The 25,154-nt window shown below is 32.3% G+C and overlaps 1 protein-coding gene across 2 annotated transcripts in view; it reads right to left on the bottom strand.

Annotated features, from left to right (window-relative positions):
* Sema1a (semaphorin 1a) overlaps positions 1-25,154 on the bottom strand; it is a 389,847-nt gene that overhangs the window by 32,991 nt on the left and 331,702 nt on the right. For both annotated transcript variants that reach the window (XM_068763984.1, XM_068763983.1), the window contains exons 3-4: positions 24,779-24,875; positions 1,514-1,622 (exon numbers count right to left, since the gene is read on the bottom strand). In XM_068763984.1, the coding sequence (XP_068620085.1) occupies positions 1,514-1,622; positions 24,779-24,875 (206 nt within the window). The remainder of the gene's footprint in view (positions 1-1,513; positions 1,623-24,778; positions 24,876-25,154) is intronic.

A 25,154-nucleotide genomic window follows, 5' to 3' on the forward strand; every position in this document is an offset into this window, starting at 1 on the left:
CAGTTTCTTGCAAAAGAGGCATACCAACAGGTTTTGATGATGATATATTTTATAAAAAAAACATAGAAACGAAAAAACTTCTTAATTACAAATGTAATTGTACAAAACCTTTATGTATTAAGAACTTATTCACTATATGCATAATATGTAAACAAACGGCGATCCTGAAAATGGTTAATTAAGATTTAAATTAAAAATGGCCACACTTTTTCCAGCTCGAATTATTTTTAGTGAGCAAATTAAATTAGAGTTTCATTTAAAAAGTTTTAAAAGTATCGCACGCCTGGTACGATGTTGATTTAAGTTAAAAAGAACGTCTGACGGTAGAGTTAATTGACACAATTGCTAATGAAAATGTTTTTTGTCCACATTGTTATGTTTCATTTATTATTGTAAATACTGAATCACAAAGTGATTCATTAATCATCATTAATTCTGCCTCAAGACGTCCTTTGTTGGACATGGCTTCTCCCAAAGATGTCCAATAGGACTGCTTATGAGTGGCGTTTAGGTAGATGTACACAGAGCCTGTCTTTCAAATTTATATTAGATTCTAATAACTTCTGTTTTGTATTCAATATGAAAATATAATAAAGTACGATAACTTTTTTTAAACATTTCTTAATTGTTTCGTCTACACAAAAAGTGCATCAGCTTAGTAATGCGAGCTTTACGAAGAAAATCAAAGTCAGTTTATAAAAAATCTCGAACTTTCTAACATCAAGAATTGCACTTGAATTTTTTGAATCATCAACAGTACATTTAGATTAACATCCCTTAGTAAATGGAACTTTAAAGAAGGGAAAATTCGTAGGCAGTGGTCAAAAATGTCACTGCATTGTAAACAAAGCAAATTATAACTGCCATCGCTATCAAGTGCTAAAACTAGTTAACTTAGTGTCAGGATCGTAAGTGATAGCGGGTGTTACAGTAATTATTTCTTATAGAAAAAATAAAAAAAACACTTTTGAATAGAGGGAAATGCTAATAGATGGAAATTACTACTTCAAATTATACAATTTCGTAAACCTTTATAAAACATTACTGTACAATTTGCGCGGTCTGTCTTTTTGAGCTTCAATTTAACTCCGCAGGAAGTCGTATCGTCGCATGAAGGCTTGCTACGAGCGGTTTGCTCTGGATCCAATTAACCGTCACAATATGGCGTTAGGTGACATTAAGCGCTTGCAATATTTCCGTACCATTTCAGCGCTGTTTCGGTGAATCTTAAGCGGAAATTATTTCAAAAGATTGTTATCCTTGACTAGTGATTTTCTTGTTCTTTTATATTTACGAAAATATATTGTGTCTTTTGATTTTAGTGTTGATTTATGTGTCTGCGCTACCCGAGGTTTTTACAGATCTGAAGAGAGAGGATCAGGTACACGGTATCTGGTCGTTAGGTGATGGGCAAATTTCAAAAATTACACAACCATTGTGATTGTTAGTACCATATAAGTTAAATAGCAATTCAATGCATTTATTAAAGCGAGTATGCTCTTTGGGATCGTACCTCGTCCTTTCCTTTAACGACGCACATCTGAACGTCGTTGGGCGGCGAGTACCATACCAGCCGTCTCTGCTCCGTTAGGTCGGTGAGACTGAGGTTGTACACGATATTTCTGTAACAAAACAAATTCAATTTAGTGTGATTTACATGTAAATTATACTAGACTATACTTAAGGCTCATAAAACAGTTTCTACTTAACATATCGTCGTTGTCAAAGAAATATTTCAGCTGTGTGAATATTTGGCCGTTTGATTGTTCGTTCTAAAATTTAAGGACTGTATTGACTATGTAATAAATACATAAATAGCACACATAGCGTTAAATATTTATATTTACTTATATAAATAATAAGGTGTATGTAAATAAATGAAATCAAGATGTATTCAAAGACAGGAAGTTAAAAGAAAGAATGAGCCCTGTAACGTAGGTAACAATATTGAATTATTAATTCTTTTACTTTACTGCAGCAAATTACTAAAATTTTTATGTTTGCGTTAAATCACTAACTTCTCAATTCTTCATCAATCAATAAATGACATAATAATATTGTTAACATTATTGCACTCTTTAAAGAGTACTAAATAAATTAAAAAAATAAGTCTAGATATAGAATAAGTGGTTTAATAGTGTATATTTATTTATTACATTCGTGCTAAATTTTGTTGACAAGCATTAAATAATAATTCATGCTTTTTATTTTAAAATAGCGCAGACGCAACTTATTCATAACTTCATAAACATATTTGACAATAATTTTACGAATTAAAACGGTGAAATGTACAACATGCCTGCACTCTGCAATTTTAAAAATTGTGCCAGTGTTTGTGTATTGATTGGCATCGTCAAAGAATTTCATTCTCCGAGTGTACGCGCCAGAAATGACGATGCATAAAGCTTTGTACGTTAGCAACGCCTGTTATGTTTGGATAGAATTCGGCCATTCATCTTGTCGTAAATTGTATCGCAGTTATAATTTATGTTGGTAAACTTTGATTGATTGTAAAGATTACACTTTAATAATGTCATTTAATTTAAATGATAGCGATCGTTTAAGTATTATAAAAATATATATATTATTTATCGTCATCATTATTTTAGACGTGGGTCATCCACTGCGGAACATAAGCTTGGGTAAAGAAATTATTTTCAAAAGAAGCGGTTGGGAGTGGCCTGTATCCAGCGTGTTCTAATGGAAACTTTCCGGCCAGACAACGTTAAGATTCTACGCTAGGTAGACTTCCTAAACTATAATAATCTAAAGCATAGCCCGTTCTATGGCTCAAAAGTTCTGGGCACTATGTCTTCTGCCCACTGTCACCTAAACTTGCAAATTTGCTGTGCTGTATCGGTTACTTTGTTCGTTGAATCAGGAATAATATGATCTTATAATTCCATCTCGTGGAGAAATCTCCAACATAGCTGTCATATGGAGAGCTTATGTTTGTTGAGCGTGTATGACATTGCAAATGAGGTTTGAAGGGGAGACTACGTCACATAACTTCGTCTTTAGGCACCGGTGGATATTGGACAAGAAAATAAATTGTAGTTTCCCAAACGTAGTCCAGTCGAGATGCATTTTATGTCTGATCTCTTTCACAGTTGGACTTATCTAGTTTATTTGCCCCAGGTTTATGTCTATTATTATATTATTTATAATAGAAAGCATTTTGCTGTAAGCTTATATCACTTGACATGTATATGAGTCCATTGTTTTCCGAATTGAATAGCACAGAAATCAGCGAAAGTATTTGCTAATGAGAAAGAGAGCTATATGCAAAGCAATGAGTAGCTTAGCATAGATCAAGTGTTGAGTGAAGTTTGTTAATTTTTTTTAATTTAGAATATATTTATTTACTATCATGTGGAGGACTGCCACTTTGTAGTACATGATATTAATAAAAATGCCAAAATAAAAGAATATTTTTGGAACGGTTTCCCAAGACAACGGCTCTGCTTAATTTTGGAATCTCTGGTAAGTTTTACATTTACGGTGTATTCTAGAATAGCTAACTACATTAGTTAACCGTGATACTTAGAGAGTTAATAGTGATCATTAAGTTTATGGCACCTTTAAAAAAAGTGTGTTCTTGTTAATAAACAAAGTAAAATTTGTAAGGCGCATTTCGTACAATGAGTTGCAAGGAGTTTAAATGCAGGCAAGCTGTTAGTGTGTAAAATTATTGGCGGTTTAATTACTAAGCCGTGTGCGGGTTGGCAACTGCAGTGCCAATTATTTAACAATGGTGACGCCTGTTAGCTACGGCTGGATTGGGAAGATTGCATCCCCATTAGTTGCTAATGCTTCGCTACTTGGCGCGTGTGGAAGGAGGGTTGGTGTTAATGGGGTTGGTAGATTTAGTTACAACTTGATATATCACGTATTTTGCTAAAATAATTTCATTCTTAATCAAGTCATAATTTATTAACCATAATCAGTAATGGAAGTATTTTTTTTTAATTTATCAACTTGGAGTCATTATCATCATCTCAAAGATCTCCACTATGACTTGAATTGTGTGCGACTTACCGTGACTTTGTCTATATATCGTCGCCCCACCTAGTGAAAGGCCTACGCAATTTAAAATATACACATTTATTTATTTTGTTAGGTACGCTAACAGCCAAACAGAATATACATTTACAAAAGTTTCTTAAAATATTGTACAAATTTAAATGTTTTGGCCTATTGCACGCCAAAATTTTGTTAGCCTTTGAATAAACATTAATGAATGATTAAAACATTTATACCATACCATATAAATTTGTAGTAAAATTATAGAATGATTGTTTGTAGCTAAAGCTAGAAACAACCATTCTACAATTCTTTTAAAAGGTTTATTATTATATGTAAGCCGCAAATATATTTTTTTCTTCTGTACAGCATACCGTTTCTTAACACCATTTTGGCGCTTATCGTTTTAAGGCTGGCTTCACTGACCTAGTAATTACTAGCTTCACCCATAACAGGCTTCTATTTGCTGCCAAATATTATACAGGCTGATTGGTTATAGGTGTAAAAGTTTTAAACCGATCAATGTACAGCTCATTTGTGAACAAAAAGCTTTTACACCTATTTACAATCAATCTGTATAAAGCGATCACACACACACAAAATATGTTACATTAACTTATTTTGTGGCAGTATAACGTTGAAAGATAGTAAACATTAATTTTAATATTTAGTAATCGAAATTTTGAAACCCTTTCTTTCTATATTGTCCTTATATTATTTTGCTATTTCTGAAACCATTAGTTTTTCGATAGGGTGTACAGTAAATTAATTAACAGAAAATAAGCTATAAATTTACCCTTTTAAAGTTTTTACATTAATGCCTCATTTCCAAAGAAGCATCAGTTAAAGTTTACATTTCACATCAACACAAATTTAGACAAGGCACACCAATAACTTTTGGCCGTATGAAGTCTGCAAAAACAGTAAACATTAATTTTAGTATGTATTAACAGATATTTTTACAACGCTTTTTGCGACCCTTGATTTAATAGCAAATGAGCATATACATTATCACCCCCTTTAAAACTTTTGCTTCTATTACCAATCATTATGTATATAGATTAAAACCACTGAAATAAACATTTACTTCATTAAATTGTATTTTTTACTATTTTTGTATATTTTTCAACGCGCAGCAAAGTTTTCCTTACTTAATAATTTCAAGTGAAACTTCCCAATCATTCTGTATAAATGCCGGTACCGCTTCTAGCAAAGGCGCTAACCATCGGTAGACACTGTCTATGTATCCCACCGGTGGTTATAGTGTCTTATAACATATTTTTAAATTTATGCAAAATATTTAAACTATTAATTATTTGACTTACATTGACTATTTATTACTGCTGATCGTATACATTTTCTCATCTATAAACAACGAATTGAAAGCTCGCAGTGCGCCGTGTTTGTGTTCGTGCGTCCGTAAACTAAGTGCTCTTTTATTTAAAAGGATAAAAGGCGCGCAAGTTGGACGGTTCATTTTAAAATAAAGCGGGTAAACCTGCAGTTGTTAGCGGAATGTTTGTTCGTGGTTTTAATCGCTCCACTCGGAGTTGTAGATTTCAGGTGAAGTTTGCCGGAACGACTGCTGGCCAAGCGTTGGTCCCGGGACCGCCGCCCGTTTGTCTACCGTCTCTGACGAGCGTTTAGAAATAAACCTACCGGAAGAGGAACTATTGTTTGCCGAATGTACGCCTCTGTTAACAATGCCGACATTATTTTACTTCTCATCTACATATTTGTTTGTCGTATACTTTTAGCGCCTATTGTGTTTAATAACGTGTTCTTTTTATAAGAATGCATTTACACAATAAAGTTTTTGTTCATACGTAGTATTAACTTTAAAAGGCAAATATGTAGCTCATATATCTAAAAATCATTGGTTGTAGAAATAATTAATAGAGTAATGATTACGTAGAAAGAAAAATTGTTTCCAGAATTCTAATTACTACATATTAAAATTGATTATTATTTACTATCTGACCCTGCAGATATTGTACTGATATAAATTATTAGACTATCGCATTCCACGACACAAAAAATATATGTAATTTATTTATAAGTGATCATTTAATACAGGGTTATTGGGAATAGTATTATTTCTAGTCTCCTTGTAGAATAGATACTACCATTGGGATAGCTATTATAATCACACAGATATAGTATAGATTTATTTTACATGTGTATATCACCAACGCATTTGCACAATTGTTTAAAAAAATATTTTGTTCACCTTAAAAATGGAGCCGTCGCTTTGATAACTAGGCTGTGGCGCTTTAAATGAACCCAATTAACAAGCACGCGTGTTGCAACTGTAAAACTCTATAGAAACATTTAATTTCGTGTGAAGAGTAGAGTGCGGCAAGTTGGTACAATTCATTAAGTTTCCTCGGAGCATACCGGCTTCATAACGTAATTGCGAAAGTCTCCTCACCCGTTAATTAAGGTGTTTGAGATGAAAATTTCATAAAGAAATTATGGTGTAAACTTTCCCAATTATAACACTGAATAGCCGGTATGACTAACCTACGTAATGCCTTTGAAATTCACCAGACTACTCGACATTCGCAATTTACGTCTTTTCTTCTATTGATACAAACAGCTTTAACAAAGTTATCATTAATTTATTGTAAAATTTCACTGCAGAACAAAAATCACATAGTGTTTTATAAATTGCTATTTTAAATATCTTTAACCATTTGAGTGCAAGTAACTATTGTAAACAAAAGACAAGCTACAAAGGGGTTCTCTTATTTAGAATCCCGTTACGTATTCTTCTAAATAATAAAAAAGAGCGTGTGTAAATTTTTGATTACTACATATTACACTTAATTACCGATAGCAATCAAGATTCTGCAGGGACGCACTACTTTCTGGTTTTGTACAGCCAGAAGTTATTAGCTTGCTCGGAAATATTTGTGGGGGTCGATTACATGATTTCCAATAGAACCGGTAGGGAACAGTTGGTATCCGGTCTTCCGAGGTCCTTAACTCGGCATCCTTCTCCTTTTAGGGCCTTGAGGTCTCTGTGGCCCTTTTGGTGACCAGTTCTACGCACTATCTGGCCCGGTCACTGTAAAACTTTAGTATATTTATAGTACACTATATGTAAAAATAAAGTACTGTCATTCCGACAAAACATTACATTTTATATAATATTAGTTTTCTTAGAACATATATTTAATTTTTGTGGATTATATGATCCAGTAGTAAACCGAGAAATGTTTCGACCGACTTGGATTTTGTTGGTCCATTCGTCAGCGCCATTTATATTGGGCGTTGAGTGTTTTTCTTTATCTGAGTTGGCCAAGTGATTGATGATCCAATTTATAATTATTTCTTTGCTAACGTTTCTAATAAATGTTTACAGACCAAATCTCTTATTTACTCAAATCATATTCATTTTATTTACATAAATAGAAATTTATATAATGAAAACAGTAACAGAATGCAATCATCGATAAATATGAATAAAATATACGACAGTGAATTTAAAGAGAGATTTGCATATTAAATAAATTCGTCGATTTATTTTCGGTATGTTTTTGATACGACCGCTAGCACGCAACATTTTCAGTTAATGAAGCATTTTGGATACTGTTAATTACAAGTAAATACTCTGAACTTGTTTCCATGGAATTGTGTTAAAATGAAACGCATGGCACTTGATTAAGTTGTTTCATTATCAAAATGTTTATATTAATAATAGGTATATTTGTTTAACTTAGATTGATCGAACTCGAAAAATCTGCAAATGGCATTTATAAAGTCAGCACTTTAAATAAATTGATTGTAAAACTAGGTTCTGGTATATTTACAACGTTCTATGCGAAGTAACAAAATATAATGAGTAAATGGTATTGAAAACGATAAAAGAATGAAATTTAAAGTTTCGCCTATATGTTAAAATATTTAAAAGTATTACTGTTATTCTAAATTGAATATACCGTATAATATTTTGTTAGAAAAAATATTAAGTTAAAGCATTTCAGTATTCCCTCGAAAGTGCTTATATTAAAAAGCTCTTGAATCTTCTGGTGTGAAATATAATATTTTTAGCTTCGCTACGGTGTTAATACGTCACGATAAAAAAAAACCTTTTTAGTATATATAGCTTATGAAGGCAATTACAGTTAAAGTATCATTATTATACAGGTTCTGTTCAAACGAAATAATATCTGATGACTGATTATAATATATTACTCTGTAAAATATTACATTAATATATTTTAAGATATAGTAATCCGAATTTTAAATATATTTGTTATATAATCATTATGTTATTTATTATTTTTGAAACCGTTGATTTTCAGATAGGATGGTTCACCACTTTAAACCTTTTACACGTATATCCAATCATCCTGGATGTAGGCTAACAACGCCTTTAAACTAAAAGCGTATGTTATTCTATATTTTCAAGTTGTATCCAGGTGGAACAATGTAAGTAGTTTATTATATCCAAACATTGTCTGTCTGCGGACAAATACCAATAAAAATGTTTTTCATTCCGTAAAGCAACAAATCTTGTAAAGGGATCTTGAGGATGCCATGGGATTACTGTGCTCTATAAAATGTAGCATGTGCAGTAAACAAGCGCGGACAATCGGAGGGGAGACGAGGGTTTGCTCGGCTAAGGAATAAATTATCATCGGTATCAAGCCTAACGAAATGACTTTATCTTGTTACGAAAAAAAAACTCCCCACGATCTGCTGCTTCTAATTCGTAACGAGAATACAACTACACGGAGTTTTTGTTATTATCGACCCTTGGGGAGACGACGATAGGGAGTCCAATTTAATAATAATTGTGAAACGCTCTGCGGACAGTTGTGTTAACGAATGATGGTTTATGTTTACATGTTTTAGTTGCTATGAATATTGTTCCAAAAATATTAGAGTATACCACACATAGTTTACTTTTCTTGATTCAATGGTTCCATGATCTTTAAAAAAACTACATATTAATATCTAACTGTCCTTCGACCGTTTCACACGAGTTCTTCTTTTGTGGGTGTAATTTCATAAAATCTAAAAAACATTATGGTCAATCTTTATATGCATAAGAATCTGATATCTACTCAGCGAAAGAAATATTCGAACTGGATTGGAACTCCAAGACACCTAATATTGTGATGAGTCAGTACCTAAGAGAAATCTATGTATATAGATAATACTTTATACAATAATAATAATTTACTTTCATAAAATCATAATAGTAATAAAACTTACTGCTCAAGAAATCACTCTATGCTATAGGTCAGCCAGTTTCGTAGAGTAAAATAGGTTGAATTAATATTTTGGACTTGTGTGCAGTGTTAGATGTATGGAGAGGAGATTAGCAACAGACAATGAAAACTATTAAAAAAAATTAAACGACCAAGTTATTACAGTTACGATAAAACATCAGCTTTTTATAATATTTTCGGTTTGTAAGTAGGACTAATTTATCAATTATTTTGTTACGGTATTATAGCTTACTTATTATATAGGTTACAATTGTTTTTAAATTTCATTAAATTTGTAGCGAACAAACTGTTATCACAATTTTCTCATAAGAATCATGCCGCAAGACATTCCATGAATATTAAGTATTAATAAAATGTCCTACTTCTTAGATGATATAAAAATTGTAATTAAATAATTATTATATTATAAATTGAAATGAAATGTTTGGTTTACATACTTTCATGAAAGATAAATTATAATCGTAAAAAATAACAAATAAATTGAAGTATGAAATTCTATCGGTAACCGCCGAATTCCGGCAGCGACACATGCAATTTGTTTGCGTGCACTCGACACGGCGTCGATATTGGAAAACTTACGAGTGCCGTTTAGAACAATATCAATAGGATATTGAGCTATATGCACTATGTACCCAGGCGTAGTTCTTGCCGGATGCCAGCACTACTAAATATATTCAAAACGTGACTTCATTTTCCTTCTTCAACGACTTTGCCCGAAACTGTTATTTAACAGGCGAGACTCGCAAAAGTTTTTGTATCAAGGCTCATTCGGTTTACTTTCTACGATTATATTGAATTGGAGGAAATCGGGGCAAAATAGCGACAATAAACTTTCAATCGCCACAGAAACAACTATAAAACTACGGGATAAAAGCGGATTGATTAGTTTAGTAATTGGAACGTCGATCGTTTTTCTTTGTAAAACATCTATGGCTTTTCATAAAACACTGCTGATCTTACGCTGTCATAAGTAAATTCAAAAGATTCTTTTTTCTTATTTTTGTAGAAAATATGAACATTTTATTTACATGTTCGAAGCAAAATTAAAAAATAAATAATTCAGTTTAGATTTCTATTTATTATATTATTTGTAGAAGAATAAGAATTAAAATGTGATATTCCTAAATAAAATAAAAACAACAATAAACATCGGACACATCAGCCAGCCTTTGAGTTACAAATGGTCTAATTAACACTGCGTTTGAAATAAACATACTAAGTCGTATTATTTGCCGTCTTCGGAACAGAGTAAGAGTATTGTATTATAAGAGTATAGTGATTTAATCAATATTTTTATATTGATTAAATTTTTAATCAATATAAAAACATTTATTAATATTTGATTTAATCAATATAAAAATTATGTTTTAAAATTATAAGTCACATACCGAGTCTAGTGGTTTTCGAATTCTAAATAGTGTAACTACCACGAATATCTTTTTATAAATATATAAATTTAGTTGTGTTATTTGAGACAAAATTTTAAAATATTCATTTTTAAATTAGTTCAAATGCGGAAAGCAAAATCTGGCTGTAGCTCAGTACTGCGATGGTTTCAAATGGAATTGATATCTGTTATTCGCCTGCAATGCAGCTAGATTGCGCCAAAGCCCATGTTCGTCATCATCATTTGACTGTCAAATGGGCATTCGCATGGATTGTTTGAGGCACGCATACGGCCGCCATCTTGTGAGCGTTTTTACATGGCGGACGGACGCCGGCGCCAATATTGGAAAAGTTCAAGCGAGCCACGCCACCAGCCCACTGAAGTATTGCTTCACATATTCCGAGATTTATTGCAATTGTTTCTCAACAACGTTCATCGTTTATTTCATTCGATACGCGTTTTCTTTATTCAGGTTTTTACATATTGTTAGACTCTCTCTTTTACTTTATATGATTCTATTCGATTCAAAAATTATTTATTTCATTCTTAAACAGCTACACAACAGAGTAGCTTAAAATAAAACATAAACATCCTTGTCTTCTATTCTTTATCTTGCATTTAACACAAAATAATTTTAATAGACATTGTTTAATATTTAATTTTATTAAAAACTAGTTACTAATGCTTTAAATGTATATAATTATTACATTATATTTCTTTTCGAAAGTGACGTAGATAGTTTATGTACTAGATGGATCAATATTTGGATATAGGGAAAAAAATATCTTGTCTATTTTATCAAATTAAATTATTACATACATTGGATAGGAAAGACGATTATGTTAAGGTCATTGGAAGACCCTGCTTCTAATCCGTCTTGTTAGAAACCTATGTGGGAGGCCTTTGTCCAGCTGTGGACGCCATATGGAAGCAATGCTGATGATTGAAAATATTTCAATTTGTCTTACATCGTGCTTGTAGTTAGACTACAAGGTCAAGTGTGAGTGCTTTTTATTACATTACGTCATTATAATGTAGTCAGAGTTAAGAATCTTGTTATGAATTTTGAAAAAAAGTAAAATCGCTTGTATGTTTCTCACTTGTTCAATTTCGCATACAACATATTTGCAAAACTTTTTTTATAATGGATTCCAAACGAAATAAAATGGAAGAGAGGAACGCATTCCGTTGCTTTATTTACGTAACGAACTGAATCGAATGCAGAATAAAATCTCGTATTGACCAACGAGACAGATACGCGTCTGTAATATTTATATACAGTATGTACTTTTTGTTAGAATACCTTCCCTGTGAACCACGTTCATGCTACACAGTTAGTCATCAATTTTTATTGTGAGTTTTTTTTAATAATAAATAAATCTATCATAATTTACTTATCTTTTTACTATTATTTTGTAATTTATCATATTCATCATTTCAACCGTAGGATATCTGCTGATTTTCAATAGGAACGCTTTTGAAGCAGCCTGAGTCTATCGTATATTGAGGGCATTAACAATGTGGTCTGTCTGCCTTACAGGTGGACGTTCTATCGACGCGTTTGGCGATAAATAGTCCACTCCAAAACCTTAAAATTCTAACGACCAACTTCTTTAGTGGGCAGACAACGTAGCGCGCAGAAGGAGAGCCTTCAGCGCGATACGTTGTCTGCCCACTGTTATTTCAACTTGCCAATATGCCGGACTATGTTGATCATTTTTATCAGCCTACGGATCTAGTCATTCTTGATTCGATTTCGTAGAATAATCTCGAACATAGCCCTGTCTACGGCTCGTTGAGCGATTGTCGTCAATCTATATTCTATTATCATCCAAGTGAAAAGGTTTTTTATAAAAATTTGATAGTATATGTAAATTCGTTTCCTTGGTGTAATTATATTTCAAGTTTTATTTTTAATTGGTGTCTGTAATGAGTATAGAAGTTATCATTTTTAAATGAGGAACAAAAGTTATTAATTTTAAGGTAGCCTAAAATTTATAAACTAGATTTAGAAATGATTATTCAGTTTTATATAAATAAACAGGATGATTGGTTATAGACGTAAAGACTTCAAAGGATTGTCTCGCTTATTTGCTACCTATTGATGTATGGTATACTCGATAAAACCAATGGTTTTGGAAATAACAAATAACGAATTGATATTATTATAAGCAAAAGCGATTTCAAAATTCGAGTCACTACATATAAAAATTATTTGTCATTGACTAACTGTCTCTGCATATTTTGTACTGTTAGAAATTATTGGTTTGTCCACCCCTAGCAGAAAAAAATCATAAATGTAACATATTTAAGGGTATCTCATTATAAAGGGTAATTGGAAATAGGTGTAAAAGTTTTAGTTTTTGTCGTCAAATGTGCTACACTTTCTCCTCATGAAAGGTTTTACATTAATACTTTTATAACAAGTGACCCTGTAAGTGGTATAATAAATATAATCATTATATACATTTTAATACGCAGAATAAATTTCAAGTATGTTAAATAAAGAAAATATACTGTAAAATAAAGAAATACAGAAAGATGTAATCTAATTAATTTATAATGAAGCGAGGACGTGATGCATGTACAACATAAAAGTTACAAGTATACTTTGATCTTACATTAAAATAATTTAACACTAATATATGTGCCCAACATGAACTGAACAATACTTTGAATTCTCAGGCTACGGTAAACAAAGCGGATTTGTATAACCTGGACGCTCTATCGCATACAGAAAACAAATTCTTAACATTTTAATTAAAACACCCGAAATACCTCCCATATTGGTCTCTATTGTTGTCTTCTTCTGACATCGGCTTGATTAATGACGAGGAAATGTGAAGGGAAGGGTTCGGTTGTTTCGAATATAATATTATTGTTGTTTTGAAAAATGATGTAGACTATCGCGTTTACAAGGTTTTGGATACACAATATTTAAACATAATTATGGTACAACGAAAAGGAAATGAAAAATACTTCGCCATTTGGCGGAAAGGTTGAGTTTATAGACATACATGTTACCTAGTACGCCACCGTTTTCGTTATGTGTATGAATATTAATTTGTGGAAATTAAGGTGTTTTATTTATCCGTTATAAAGCCGGTTGACGCAGCATGGGTAGGTCCCATATTAGACAGACTGACGAAGTAGACAATTTTCGTGGTCAACTCTGGGGGAACCCTAGGTCTAACAGTGGGCGGGCGTATAGGCTGATGTAATGATGATGATTTATCCTTAATATTCCATAGACCATGAAATCGCTAGAATTTTTTTTTACAAATAAGCAATATTAACGAACAGGTTCGTTATAGAGGATGACTAGATTTTAGAAGATACTTAATGGTGTTCCTATTTATTGTTGCGGAAAGAATGTAAGCAAATATCTGTGTCCACCGGTATGTATGCTCACGGCACCGCCATATGTTTGCATAATTCGCGATGTTCAGCGTAAATATTTTTGCAGCAAATTCCAATTAAGAACGTTGTAGAATTTTCTATTAAATTTTTCATTCATTTTTATTTGTTATATTCTTTATGCACATTAATATCATAAACGTGTCCATTGATAAAACGATTTTAAAACTTTTGCTCGTTGTAAAAGAAGTTCATCTAAAATAAAAAACAGTGTTCTAATGATAAAGTATAAGAATTAAGGAGGAAAGTTATTAAGAGGTTTTTGTGTTCTTTTTACTCAAGATTCTTCGAGTAAACTCTTGTTTTTGCGTAATTTTTTCTACTGCCATTGCATTTTACCGTATTTTCGGAGTAAAAGAATCTCTGCCTTAAAGCGTTAATCAAAATTTTGTATGAATATAAATAAAAATGTTTATTTTAACGTCATAATAAAAAAATCTGCTAATATAATATAAAAGTGAATCGGGTTTTTGATTTTCATTAAGTGTATGTAAGTGAGAAGTTTCGTAGACGAACGAAAGTATGCTGACATAGCTCAGTGAATTGGCAGTGGGCAAGTCATAAAGCGTATAGAGTAGATAGCCGCTGCGGTCTCTATTTTCTGGAGCAGAGGCCTTAGACCTGCAAGCGGAGTGGACGATATCAACTTACAAGTTATATTCAATTTATAGGAATATATAATGGGAATATATATATATACGATAAACCAACTATACACGTATAGGTACACAGGTATAACAGTAAAAAAGTCGTCATGTTTCTTTGAGATTATTAAAAATTTATCATCAAAACAAAAAAGTTAACGGGTTAGTTTGAGCCCGGAATAAATAATGCTTTAAAGAAAAAAAACGTAAAGAATATTTTAAAATTTTATTACTTTTACAGAAGAGAAAATCCACATAAGCAATTCCACCAAAATCGGAGCTAATCGGAAACAGTAATAAATTGAGAAATTTATCCTAATTTATCTTCTTCCGAATTCGATTGGATAGGCTTCTTCCGCTGTAAGACCACGTAGCGATAATATTTCCGAAATACCTGTTTATTGTAATGATTATATAAATCAAAGCTATACTTGCCAAAGTGCCTAATGTATGTATATATATATACATACATAAGTATATATATATATACATACATAAAAATTTTATATATATATATATATATATATATATATATATATATATATATATATACTTTTTTCCAATTATTCTCTATAAAGGTGATATACATGCAGATTGGAATTAGGTGTAGTAAATACACTCGTAAATTTTTTGCATAAACATATTTTTGTTATCGAAATGCAGCAAGTTAATACCTTTTGACAGTATAAAGTCTGTAAGGACTGATAGTGAACTAAATATAACTAATTTAATGCGTACCTATCGAAATTTGTAACGGACACGTATTATGAAAAGCTCTATCTCATTATCATTATTGTTTTTATTCATTCTAATATCATTGATTTTTGGATAGGGTTTACTATACAGTATTTCACTGTAAATACATTCACTTCAAAGCTTTTATACCTTCAAACAATCAATCAATCTGTGTAAGAGATTGCCACATATATACTGGTTCACCATGATATCTCTAAAACCAAAACGCATAACAACTTAGTAGAAATTTTCGTTCCGCCAAGTACAGGTCAGAGCTAAGCTAGTTTTACGAAACTACTAAAAACGTGTATTTCCAAATAATAGCTCATATAAAACTAGATTGTTTTTTTTTGGTATGTTAAAAATTACCTAGAACGGATTTTATGAAATCATTGTCATAAAAGGCTATGTGAGGTATACAAAGCGGGAGAGGCATTGCTAGTAATATATAATAATGATTGATCTATGATTCTGTCTGTTCAATTATGAAAAATGTCTACACAAAACTTTTAAAATATGCAATATTAAATATTCTATTACGTTTACTACATTTAGACAAATAACATGAAATATTCAACATGTTTGATGAGATTAACTTTGTAATGGAACATTTTAATACTCTCCGCAACGTCGTACCACATTTCTTTACGGCTGACGAATAAATTTACACAAAGAAATTCTTTTAATAGAATTTGCCATTTCTTTTTATTTAAAATAAATATTGTACATCATTAGGTAAAATTTTGGCAGTGAATTCGAGGAAATAACTCATTGTATTTATCAACTTTCGTATTTTTATTACAAGAGCTTTTAATTTTCATTTAATTGCGGCAGGATTTTACTAAATTTCAGTGATAGATTTCTCAAATAAATATTTATTTGGAGAACCTTTTGTTTTCTTTTAATAATGTTTGTAAATTTTAAAAATGCGTACTGAAATTACAAGTGAATTGTTTGTTCGAAAAGTACAATGGTAAAACACACGCACCGAAAAACGTTTTAAACTTATATTACAAGGATTAAAAAGAAAAAAGATATACAAAAATTTCATCATACCTTGTACCATACCACGGAAGGTAAAAAAAATTATCGCTAAAAAACTTATTAGGTAGGATAAAGTAAATTTTAGTTTCTAGTTTATTAATTTGTCATCTGTTGAAGGCCATAACACCACACGTCTTTTTACAATGATATGCTAGTATAAAATATGAAATCAATAATATGAAACTGTATCTGAAATATCTAAAAACTATGATTTCAGAAATAGAGGGTTCACTACTGAACATTGGCCTCTTCCATAAATTTCCTGTCTCCAATAGCACCTGTTTATTGATTATACGAGTACATTCCTTTTTAATAACAAAAACTTAAATTTGATTGGAAAATTTATTAAAATAGTATAATCTTGTTGGAGCTAATCAATCCTAATATTAACAATCCTTTAAACAACACAGGTTGAAAGACGATGCAATAAAAGAAACCTTATGGCTGTATCTTTAAATATTTATACCTAGACATTCTCGAACCAAATCCCCGAGCTAATTTAGAAGCATTACAGATGGTGTCGAGGGGTCGCATAAAAATACCGAGCGCTGAAGCAATATGAAATATAAAGAAATAAAACATGTATAGAAGGAAAACAGCTCAAGGCCGTTCGTCAGAACATCCTCGATGTCGCACGCAATATAAAATTATTATTAGATTCATATTATAAAAGTCATGGCGCTTGAGATTTATGATATGTTCGTGTCCAAGGAAACGTGAATTAGCTGTTCTGATATATTAGAAACGTGATATAAAGCCCACGAAACATTTATCTACTGTAGGTGAAAGAAGTATTTATTAAAAAAATGAACGAATACCTTTTCTACAGTGTAAGTTAATATTTTATTTTTACTAAGAAATAACTAGTTGATAGACTTTTTCAGAACAACCAAAAAATAGTGGAGGTTAATCTGAGAGTTTATTTGATGCCAATAAATTGTTTGAAACGAAACACCGTTATAAGCATTTTAATTTACAAACGTGACAAATTTAGAATTTTTACACACACCATAAGCTTATTTATTTCCCTTTTTTTCAATCTCAGCAACACAATACGAACACCAATGTGAACACAGTATATAACGGGAAGGTATTGATGAATGAAGGTAACCGAACGAACATAGCCTAGTGGATTGGCAAGTAAAGTGGCAGTGGCTTTAAGGTTCTTGAGTGCAGATTACGGAGCGGCAAGCGCAGTATAACGTGAATCCACAAAGTGAACAGACTTCCTTGCAAAGGTCATCGGAGACGCTGAAAGCAGGACGCTTCCAATCGATTTCATTGTAAAGCAATAAGGGAGTACTGTGTCCAGCACTGGACGTCCTACGGCTGATGATAATAATGTTGTGTTCGTTATATTCGCAATATTCTTCTCCGGCGTCTCATTTCCAAGCCATCGATGCGCTTCTGTTCTCTCTCCTTAACCGTTTACAAACCAACAATGATATCACTAAGGATCTCACAAGTGGAACTTTTATTTCTTTCGTTATGTCACGGTCTCATAGCGATAATGGTAATTTATAAATGTTTCATATCGCAGTTTTTACGGATTCAATAAGTCATATATATTCGTCGTCATATATATGTCAGTCCAGATGTTATGTTGTGTTAGCTCATTTGCCGACAATTAATGTAAAATACATTCACATCAAAAATCACTTGTCAGTCAGAAGTAATTAATAATGTCATGATAATGTAAATAGAAAAAGCTTTTCAAAATTCGGGTTACTATATATTAAAATTGTTTATTCTTTACTATCTGCCCTGAAAGCGTTGTAACAACAAAAATAAATTATTGGGACATATTTCTGAGTGATTTTATATAACCTAATTGGAAAGAGATGTGAAAAGCTAAAAAGTTTTTGCTGACAAAGAGGTAAACATTCACTCCTTGAAAGCTTTTACTCCTATAACCACATACATAGTGACTTTTAATTCAGTCTTGTTAATTGAGCTCAAAAACTTCGTCTTATTTAATGTAAATAATTTAATTTTTGTTCAATCAAAGTTCACAGCAATTCTTGTTTGTCATCAAAGTTGACAAATAATTTAGTTTTCCATCTTAAATATTCAGTTATTGTTTACTCAAAGGCAACCGCAATTTGTAACATGGCCTCGTTCCTCTGAGGTGGCGTACTTACACACATAGCAAGTTAACTGATCTGTTTTCCCTGGCACTAGTTTATTTGTTTAGGCCACAACAAATAGACGCTCCGTTCTAACTTTCTACGGGAAAGCCTCAAACAGCAACTTCCGTTCTAGTAGTATGTAATCAAAAGAACCTCTTGGATAATATTTAAATAATTCGTTCTTCTCGAATATTGATAGCAACTTATTTGTTACTAACGAAAATAAGTGTAAAATATATTTAATGACGCTGTAGTTAGAGAAATCATAAGACAAGAGCGGCGTAGCAAAAAGAATTAAGTACAATGTTTTCTTAATATTTTCAGTAGTAATTACTATTTTTTATAATTATTTATTGGCATAGGCCCCTCTCAAAACTTGCCTCAACCGGTCTTGCCCTACTTGCATACCGTGACTGCCCTCGAACTTGATTATGCTGTATGTGCTATTAGTGGACGGCCTAACCACGCCACGTGTACCGGCTAGCGAAAAGTTAAAAAAAATCTGGTAAATTTTAAGAGATGACGGTTATTGTGGAAATTAGGAGTAGGACTTGTTTACCAGTTGTATTAATAAAAGTTTTATAAGTAAATTCGATTGTTTTTACCTAGAGGATCCCGCATATATTACTTTATCTATTTATTCATAAACATAATAAAGTTGTGTGCAAAAATAATAGAACTTAAGCTACTTTCTCATTTATTTGCTGTTATTATCAATTAAATGATAAGTATTTTGCAATCCCTAAATAAGAATTTTAAATTGTTTTAACGCTTAATTGTAATGCATCTGCTTCTTGTGCGCTTTTCTAAATAAATAATTTTGTGTATAAAAGTCGATAGAACCATAAAAGCGTAGTAAGTATCTCTCAGATATCGTGTGACATTCGTAAGGAACGGTGAGGGACGTTTCTCCGGAAAGGGGAAATCAAGGCGCGCGTCACCGCACTCGGAGGAACACTTCGCTACACTTGATGGATGTGATCATTGCCTTCGTTATTTTTTTACCACGCTTTGGAGTTGTCTTATGTCTTGTATTATTCGCGGCATCAAACGAAGGCGATAAGCATCAAAATGGTTTTAAAAGTTTAAACACGATTTCTCTGTTTGGAGGGGTTGTAACTGCATAATTTTTTAACGATAAAATGGCGTGGCGACCTTTTATTGGAAGGTGCAATACTGGTTTTTGTAATGTAAATTCCTGTCTTGCATAACCTCCGCTGATGCTATTATTACATATGTTAAGTTCAGTTAGCTCAGCATAACTAGATTTGATACGGTGTCTATATAACTAATGGTTTCTTATTTATCACAAAAAAGTAATATTTCTAAACATTGCACCACATACACTAATTGTTTGTAGAAACACTAATGTGTTGGTGTTCATATTCAAAGTTTAACAATTAGCGCGGGACCAATGACACAGTTAAGGTTGCGTTAAGTCGCTGGGTACGGGCAATGGGAGATCGGTCGATGTCCCTACTGCTGGACGCGTTTTAAATCTGAAACGTTCAGCGAAATCACATTTACTTAAAATTAATTAAATGTTTCGCGAATCGTATGTGATTTCGCTATTATATATATAGATCGAGTGTCAAGCGGCAGCCGAAAATATTGCGTCGATAGCTTTTTATTTTCCTATATTTTGCATCGACATTTGACTTGTTCTTTTCGTTTTAAATTTATCAAAAAGGTTTTAATCCAAACGGTATAGACTGTGTGGCTGCAAATGAATCGTTGACAATATGGAATGCTATTTTCGTCATCTTACGTATTATTACATGAGTTACAATACTCGTACTATCTTTTTATAACATTGTTGCGATATGTAGGGGGTGATTGAGTAACTGAGAGGCACTTATACGTTACTGGCTTGTTATACTTCTAATTATATGTTTTGTAATAGAAAAACAAACAGGAAATGATACAAAGGAAGTGAGAATGAACGTTTCATAGCGCATTTGTTATTCATGAACGGTGCAAATAATTCGCATAAGCAAATTAAAGAATCATTATTTTTTTTGTCAAACAATACTCACAAACTATTTGATGATACAAGTAATTGTTAATTGTTAAAAATCTATAAATAGGAATCTCTTTCTATTTTTACGAAAAGAAATGAAAGAAAATTTTGGATATAAGATACAAAATTATTTACGGGTGATTAGTTATAGGTATAAAAGTTTAAAGGAGTGAAAAAATAGCTCATTTGCATAGATTTGAAGAAATGACACATATATCCCATCATCCATGTATACAGTGAATACTCTGAAATATGTGACATCAATTATCTTTTCTATTTGAATGTGACCGGCCAATAATTTCTGGCACTACAAAGTCTGCAGGGACAGATAGTAAACAACTATAATTTATTACGTAGCGATGAAATGTCAAAAACTTTTTACGTGTAAAGTTATTTATTAACGGTTAACGATTGATTTTTTTGTATGGATTGTTTTATATATCAGTTGACAAAAAATGAGCGACACATTCACCATTTTAAAGCTTTGAAACCTGTAACTAATCATCCTGTATATTAATATTTTTTTTTAGTTAAACGTGAGTACCATACTTGAAATTATCATTTAAATAGGACACGAAAATTAGTCTATATACTTACTAAGTTAAGTCGGCAATATCCATTCGCGAATCTGACAATTTGGAAAATTTAGTGGCCGTTATTACCAGGGTGCCACAGATTAACGCTAACTTATAATATACACGAAATGTCAACAGGGCCAACACGATAAGCCCTTAACGACCGCTTTCCGGATCCATAACTTATTTTAATATTTGATATTAATATATTGAAATACAGATACTTTAGTGTACAAAGAAAACAAATTGGTTAAATCGAAATCGATATAAAAATGTTCATAAATTTTGTCCATCAAATATTTAAAAATAGAAAATTGTTAAAGTATTCAATTATGAAGTATTTAAGTATTAATCTTCGCTTTATTATATAAATCTATGTAAGTAGGTAAAACTTTTAATATAAACAAATTACAACACAAAAGAAAGAATAATACGTTGAAAATACGTTGTTGAAAAACTTATTCAAAAGTTTTTAAATAATATCTGAAAGTCTAGAAAAGACGATGTTCGATTGGCAATGGTTTATAACACAAGCAAATAGAAGTGACACTAAGCTGTCCTCCATGTTAAGAACCACCCGTTTATGACGAGAAGCTTACGCCGGGTTTTTTTTAACCATTTTACTCCTGTTAACAAATCCCTGACTGAATGCATCGAGAATTTCACCGGACGATGGCGTGATCATTGTCATGTAAATTCGGTTTTGAAAGAAATGTAAACTTTGCGAGAACGAATGAATATTTCAAATTACTCTTGCCATTCGGCTTTCATTCAATATTGTTCAATTTGTATTTACTTGTTATGGTCTTGTTTGTGGTTTTTATGGGTACTTTCATTAGTGAACAATCAATTACATTTTGTTGCTTTATATTTTATGCCTTAATGTGTAATAATTACATTTATCAATATTGATTTCATCATCATCATTTTTTCCGCTGTCACTCAGCATCTTACGATGAATTTAATAAGGTCGTTCAATGCTGCGCTTACCCGTCCTGTGGTTCAATTCACAATTTAAAGCCCCAACGGCCCTGTTCTGTACGCTCAATGGCCTTCCCTCTGTCATTTCAACTTGTCAATCTGCAGAATTATTTTAGTTACTATTTGTCACCTACGGATCTCCTAATTCTTGATTCAATCTTGAAGATAAATCCCGAACATAGCTTTCTTCATAACTCGTTGATTGAATAGCAGTACGGTAGTATGAGTGTAGCCAAAGCACAAGGGCCGCGTCTATTTTTCGTAAATTATATAAACTCGTAGACGCAGTTATGGCCGCGTTCAGGTGGCGGAAAGTCGCTAGAGGCAGATAGCGTAAGACCAGTCACCGTAGTGATCCTTGGGTCAGGCCTGTGGTTTATGGTGAGTCTGTCGGCTGAAATAAAGATGATGATGATAAAATGTCATGATGAATCCGGTATATCTCAAGACCATTTAAACTAATGATGAGTAATCATCACATTTGTATTTTATGATCCTTATTCTATTTTTAAAACCAGGTAAGTTCTGAAATTTGAACGTACTGTAATATGCACATTTTATATATTATGTTCGTTGAAATATGTTGTATTTTACACATCATACTTGACCATTCTGATAGTTCCGCTGTAACGTAAAATTTTGAAATATGCATCGCAAACCTAGATTAACATGAAGTAAATTCGGGGCATATAAATAAGTGTTCATTCCGCAGCGCACCGAACGTGCAAGTGTCACGGCAAGCCTCTGCATGCTAGTGTTGTCCTGCCACCTGCATGTATCGAGTCGATAAACTTTTTTTTTACTCGCAATTTTATACTACAAACATGTTTAAAATTACTAAATCAGTTTAAATTTACTAGATATAAATACATTTAAAAAACTTTTAAGTTAAACGGTTTTTTGATACCCATATTGTGGTGGTTGTGGAAAAATATGTACCTAGTCCGCTATATTGGAACGGCGTCCATCTTGAATTTTAAATTTTGACATAATCATCGTGTTTTACTAGTGTAGCCCTTTCATTTGATACCCATATTGAGGGGGTTGAGGAAAAATATGTAATCCGCCATTTTGTATCGGCGGCCATCTTAGATTTATAATGTTTTTGATTTTATTATATTGTATTGTCATCTAAATTTAATGTGTGCACCAAATTTCAGATCAATATGACAACGGGAAGGTGCTTAAATTTAAATTTCTAATTTTGACCCAAACAAATCAATTCCGTACGGGTCGAACTAAATAAAACCGTTTAAAAAGATAAAACATTACGACACTTTATGGTGGACGTGTTTTATAAATTTCAAATCGTCGTCGTCATTTCAGTCTAAAGATACCTACTGCAAGGCACAGGCCTCCCCCTAAGAAATCTTTTGGGGGATTTACCATAATCGCAATGCTTGGCAGGCGGTTTGGCGATCGCAGTGTGGTATTATGGTAAGCAAAGGACGCTGTTACCCATCTGAAAACTTGCTTGTAAGCAGTGGCAATCTTATATAATTAATGCACAAGTGTGAAATATCTACGAAAGTATCCCGGAAAACGTACTCGCAGCCTACTATCGCTAGTCTCAGTCTTGTACCGCTGGGTTACATTACTCAGTGAAAAAAATTGTATTGTGTTATAATAAGAGAACACAAAAATGAAGTTTCAAATATTTCCATATTCTTAAAAATATAGTCATGGTTGGGGAATGTGGTTGGATGCGCGCAGCGCATAGCCGAACACTTTGGCCATCTTTAAGGGAGGCCTATATGCCCTAAGCCTAGCAGTGGGCGTCTATCAACTGTAATAATTATTTTGCGTGAAATTTAATTTCATTGCACGACTACCACTGCATGTGCGGAAGTGGCTAAATATTGGTCCTTTTCTTACGTGAAATTTGTTACACTGTCTTAAAAAAAACACACAAGGAAATTAATAAGTAAACTAGAACATTATGTTTAATACACATAATCAAGAGATACAAATGCGTGTCATAAAAATTCGAAGCGTTAAGTTAGATAAGAAAGTTACAGTTTCGATAAAAACGATTGCTAAAACCTCATCACCAAGGCGTTATAAAATGGCGACTGAAGGCCGTCGAGCGCGTGTGGTATTTTCAAGTCGTCTTTCCTCCATCCAAACACAAGCCAAAAATCTTTACAAATGCAAATGGAATGGCGCTATTGAGCTACCTAGTGGGGAGGAAAGGGACAGAGCAGGTGCATCCGTGTTAGCTTTGCGGTCTTAGTAGATACAGCACGTTCTTCCCGCTTCAGACGTTGCGGTTAGAGCTACCTAAACTTTTCTACGAATTGGAGCGGAGTTGGGAAAAACAAATAAGTAAGTATCTCATTTGAATGTACAACTTGGGGTTCTTTTTAAACGAAATAAGTGTTACTTTGAAAATTTTTGCGAGCTTTATGCCTTTTAATTTAAAAAATAAATAAATTTCGTCACGTTTTTAGTACATGTTAAATCATAAATGTAAAATTATTAAAGTGAATTCTACTTAAACCCGAAACTTTATTTTAAATTTTACTAAAATTTCTATGCATCGACAAAGTTTTAAGTAAAAACATTGAAAGGTATCCTTACCTGCTGCCAACCAACAGATAGTTTCCATCTCGTAGTAATAATCTGAAGAAATCCGTGTGAGTTTCGTTTCCGAGAAATTTATGTGTGTCGTCGACTCCTGAAACAAAATTACGAGACGATTAAATATTATAAATAAAAACTTAACCTTGTGAAGATTTCTGATCTAATATCAATTTTGAAGAAATTATTTAATTGTACATATCATCTTCGTATCAGCCTATAGAGACCAAGCAAGGCTCTCTCGGTCTTGCGCTGCTCGCAAACAGAGATCATGTCGACGTTCTGATGAAAGGCCTACCCAGGCTGATTCTACCGGCTTCATTAATTTTTATCACATTAATTTTAATGTTTTTTGTTTTTATCATTTGTAAATCTA

Source organism: Battus philenor, unplaced genomic scaffold, assembly GCF_028537555.1.
Source record: "Battus philenor isolate CCGP_79_NKW_IND1 unplaced genomic scaffold, ilBatPhil1.0.hap1 SCAF_19, whole genome shotgun sequence".
NCBI classification, from domain to species: Eukaryota; Metazoa; Arthropoda; class Insecta; order Lepidoptera; family Papilionidae; genus Battus; species Battus philenor.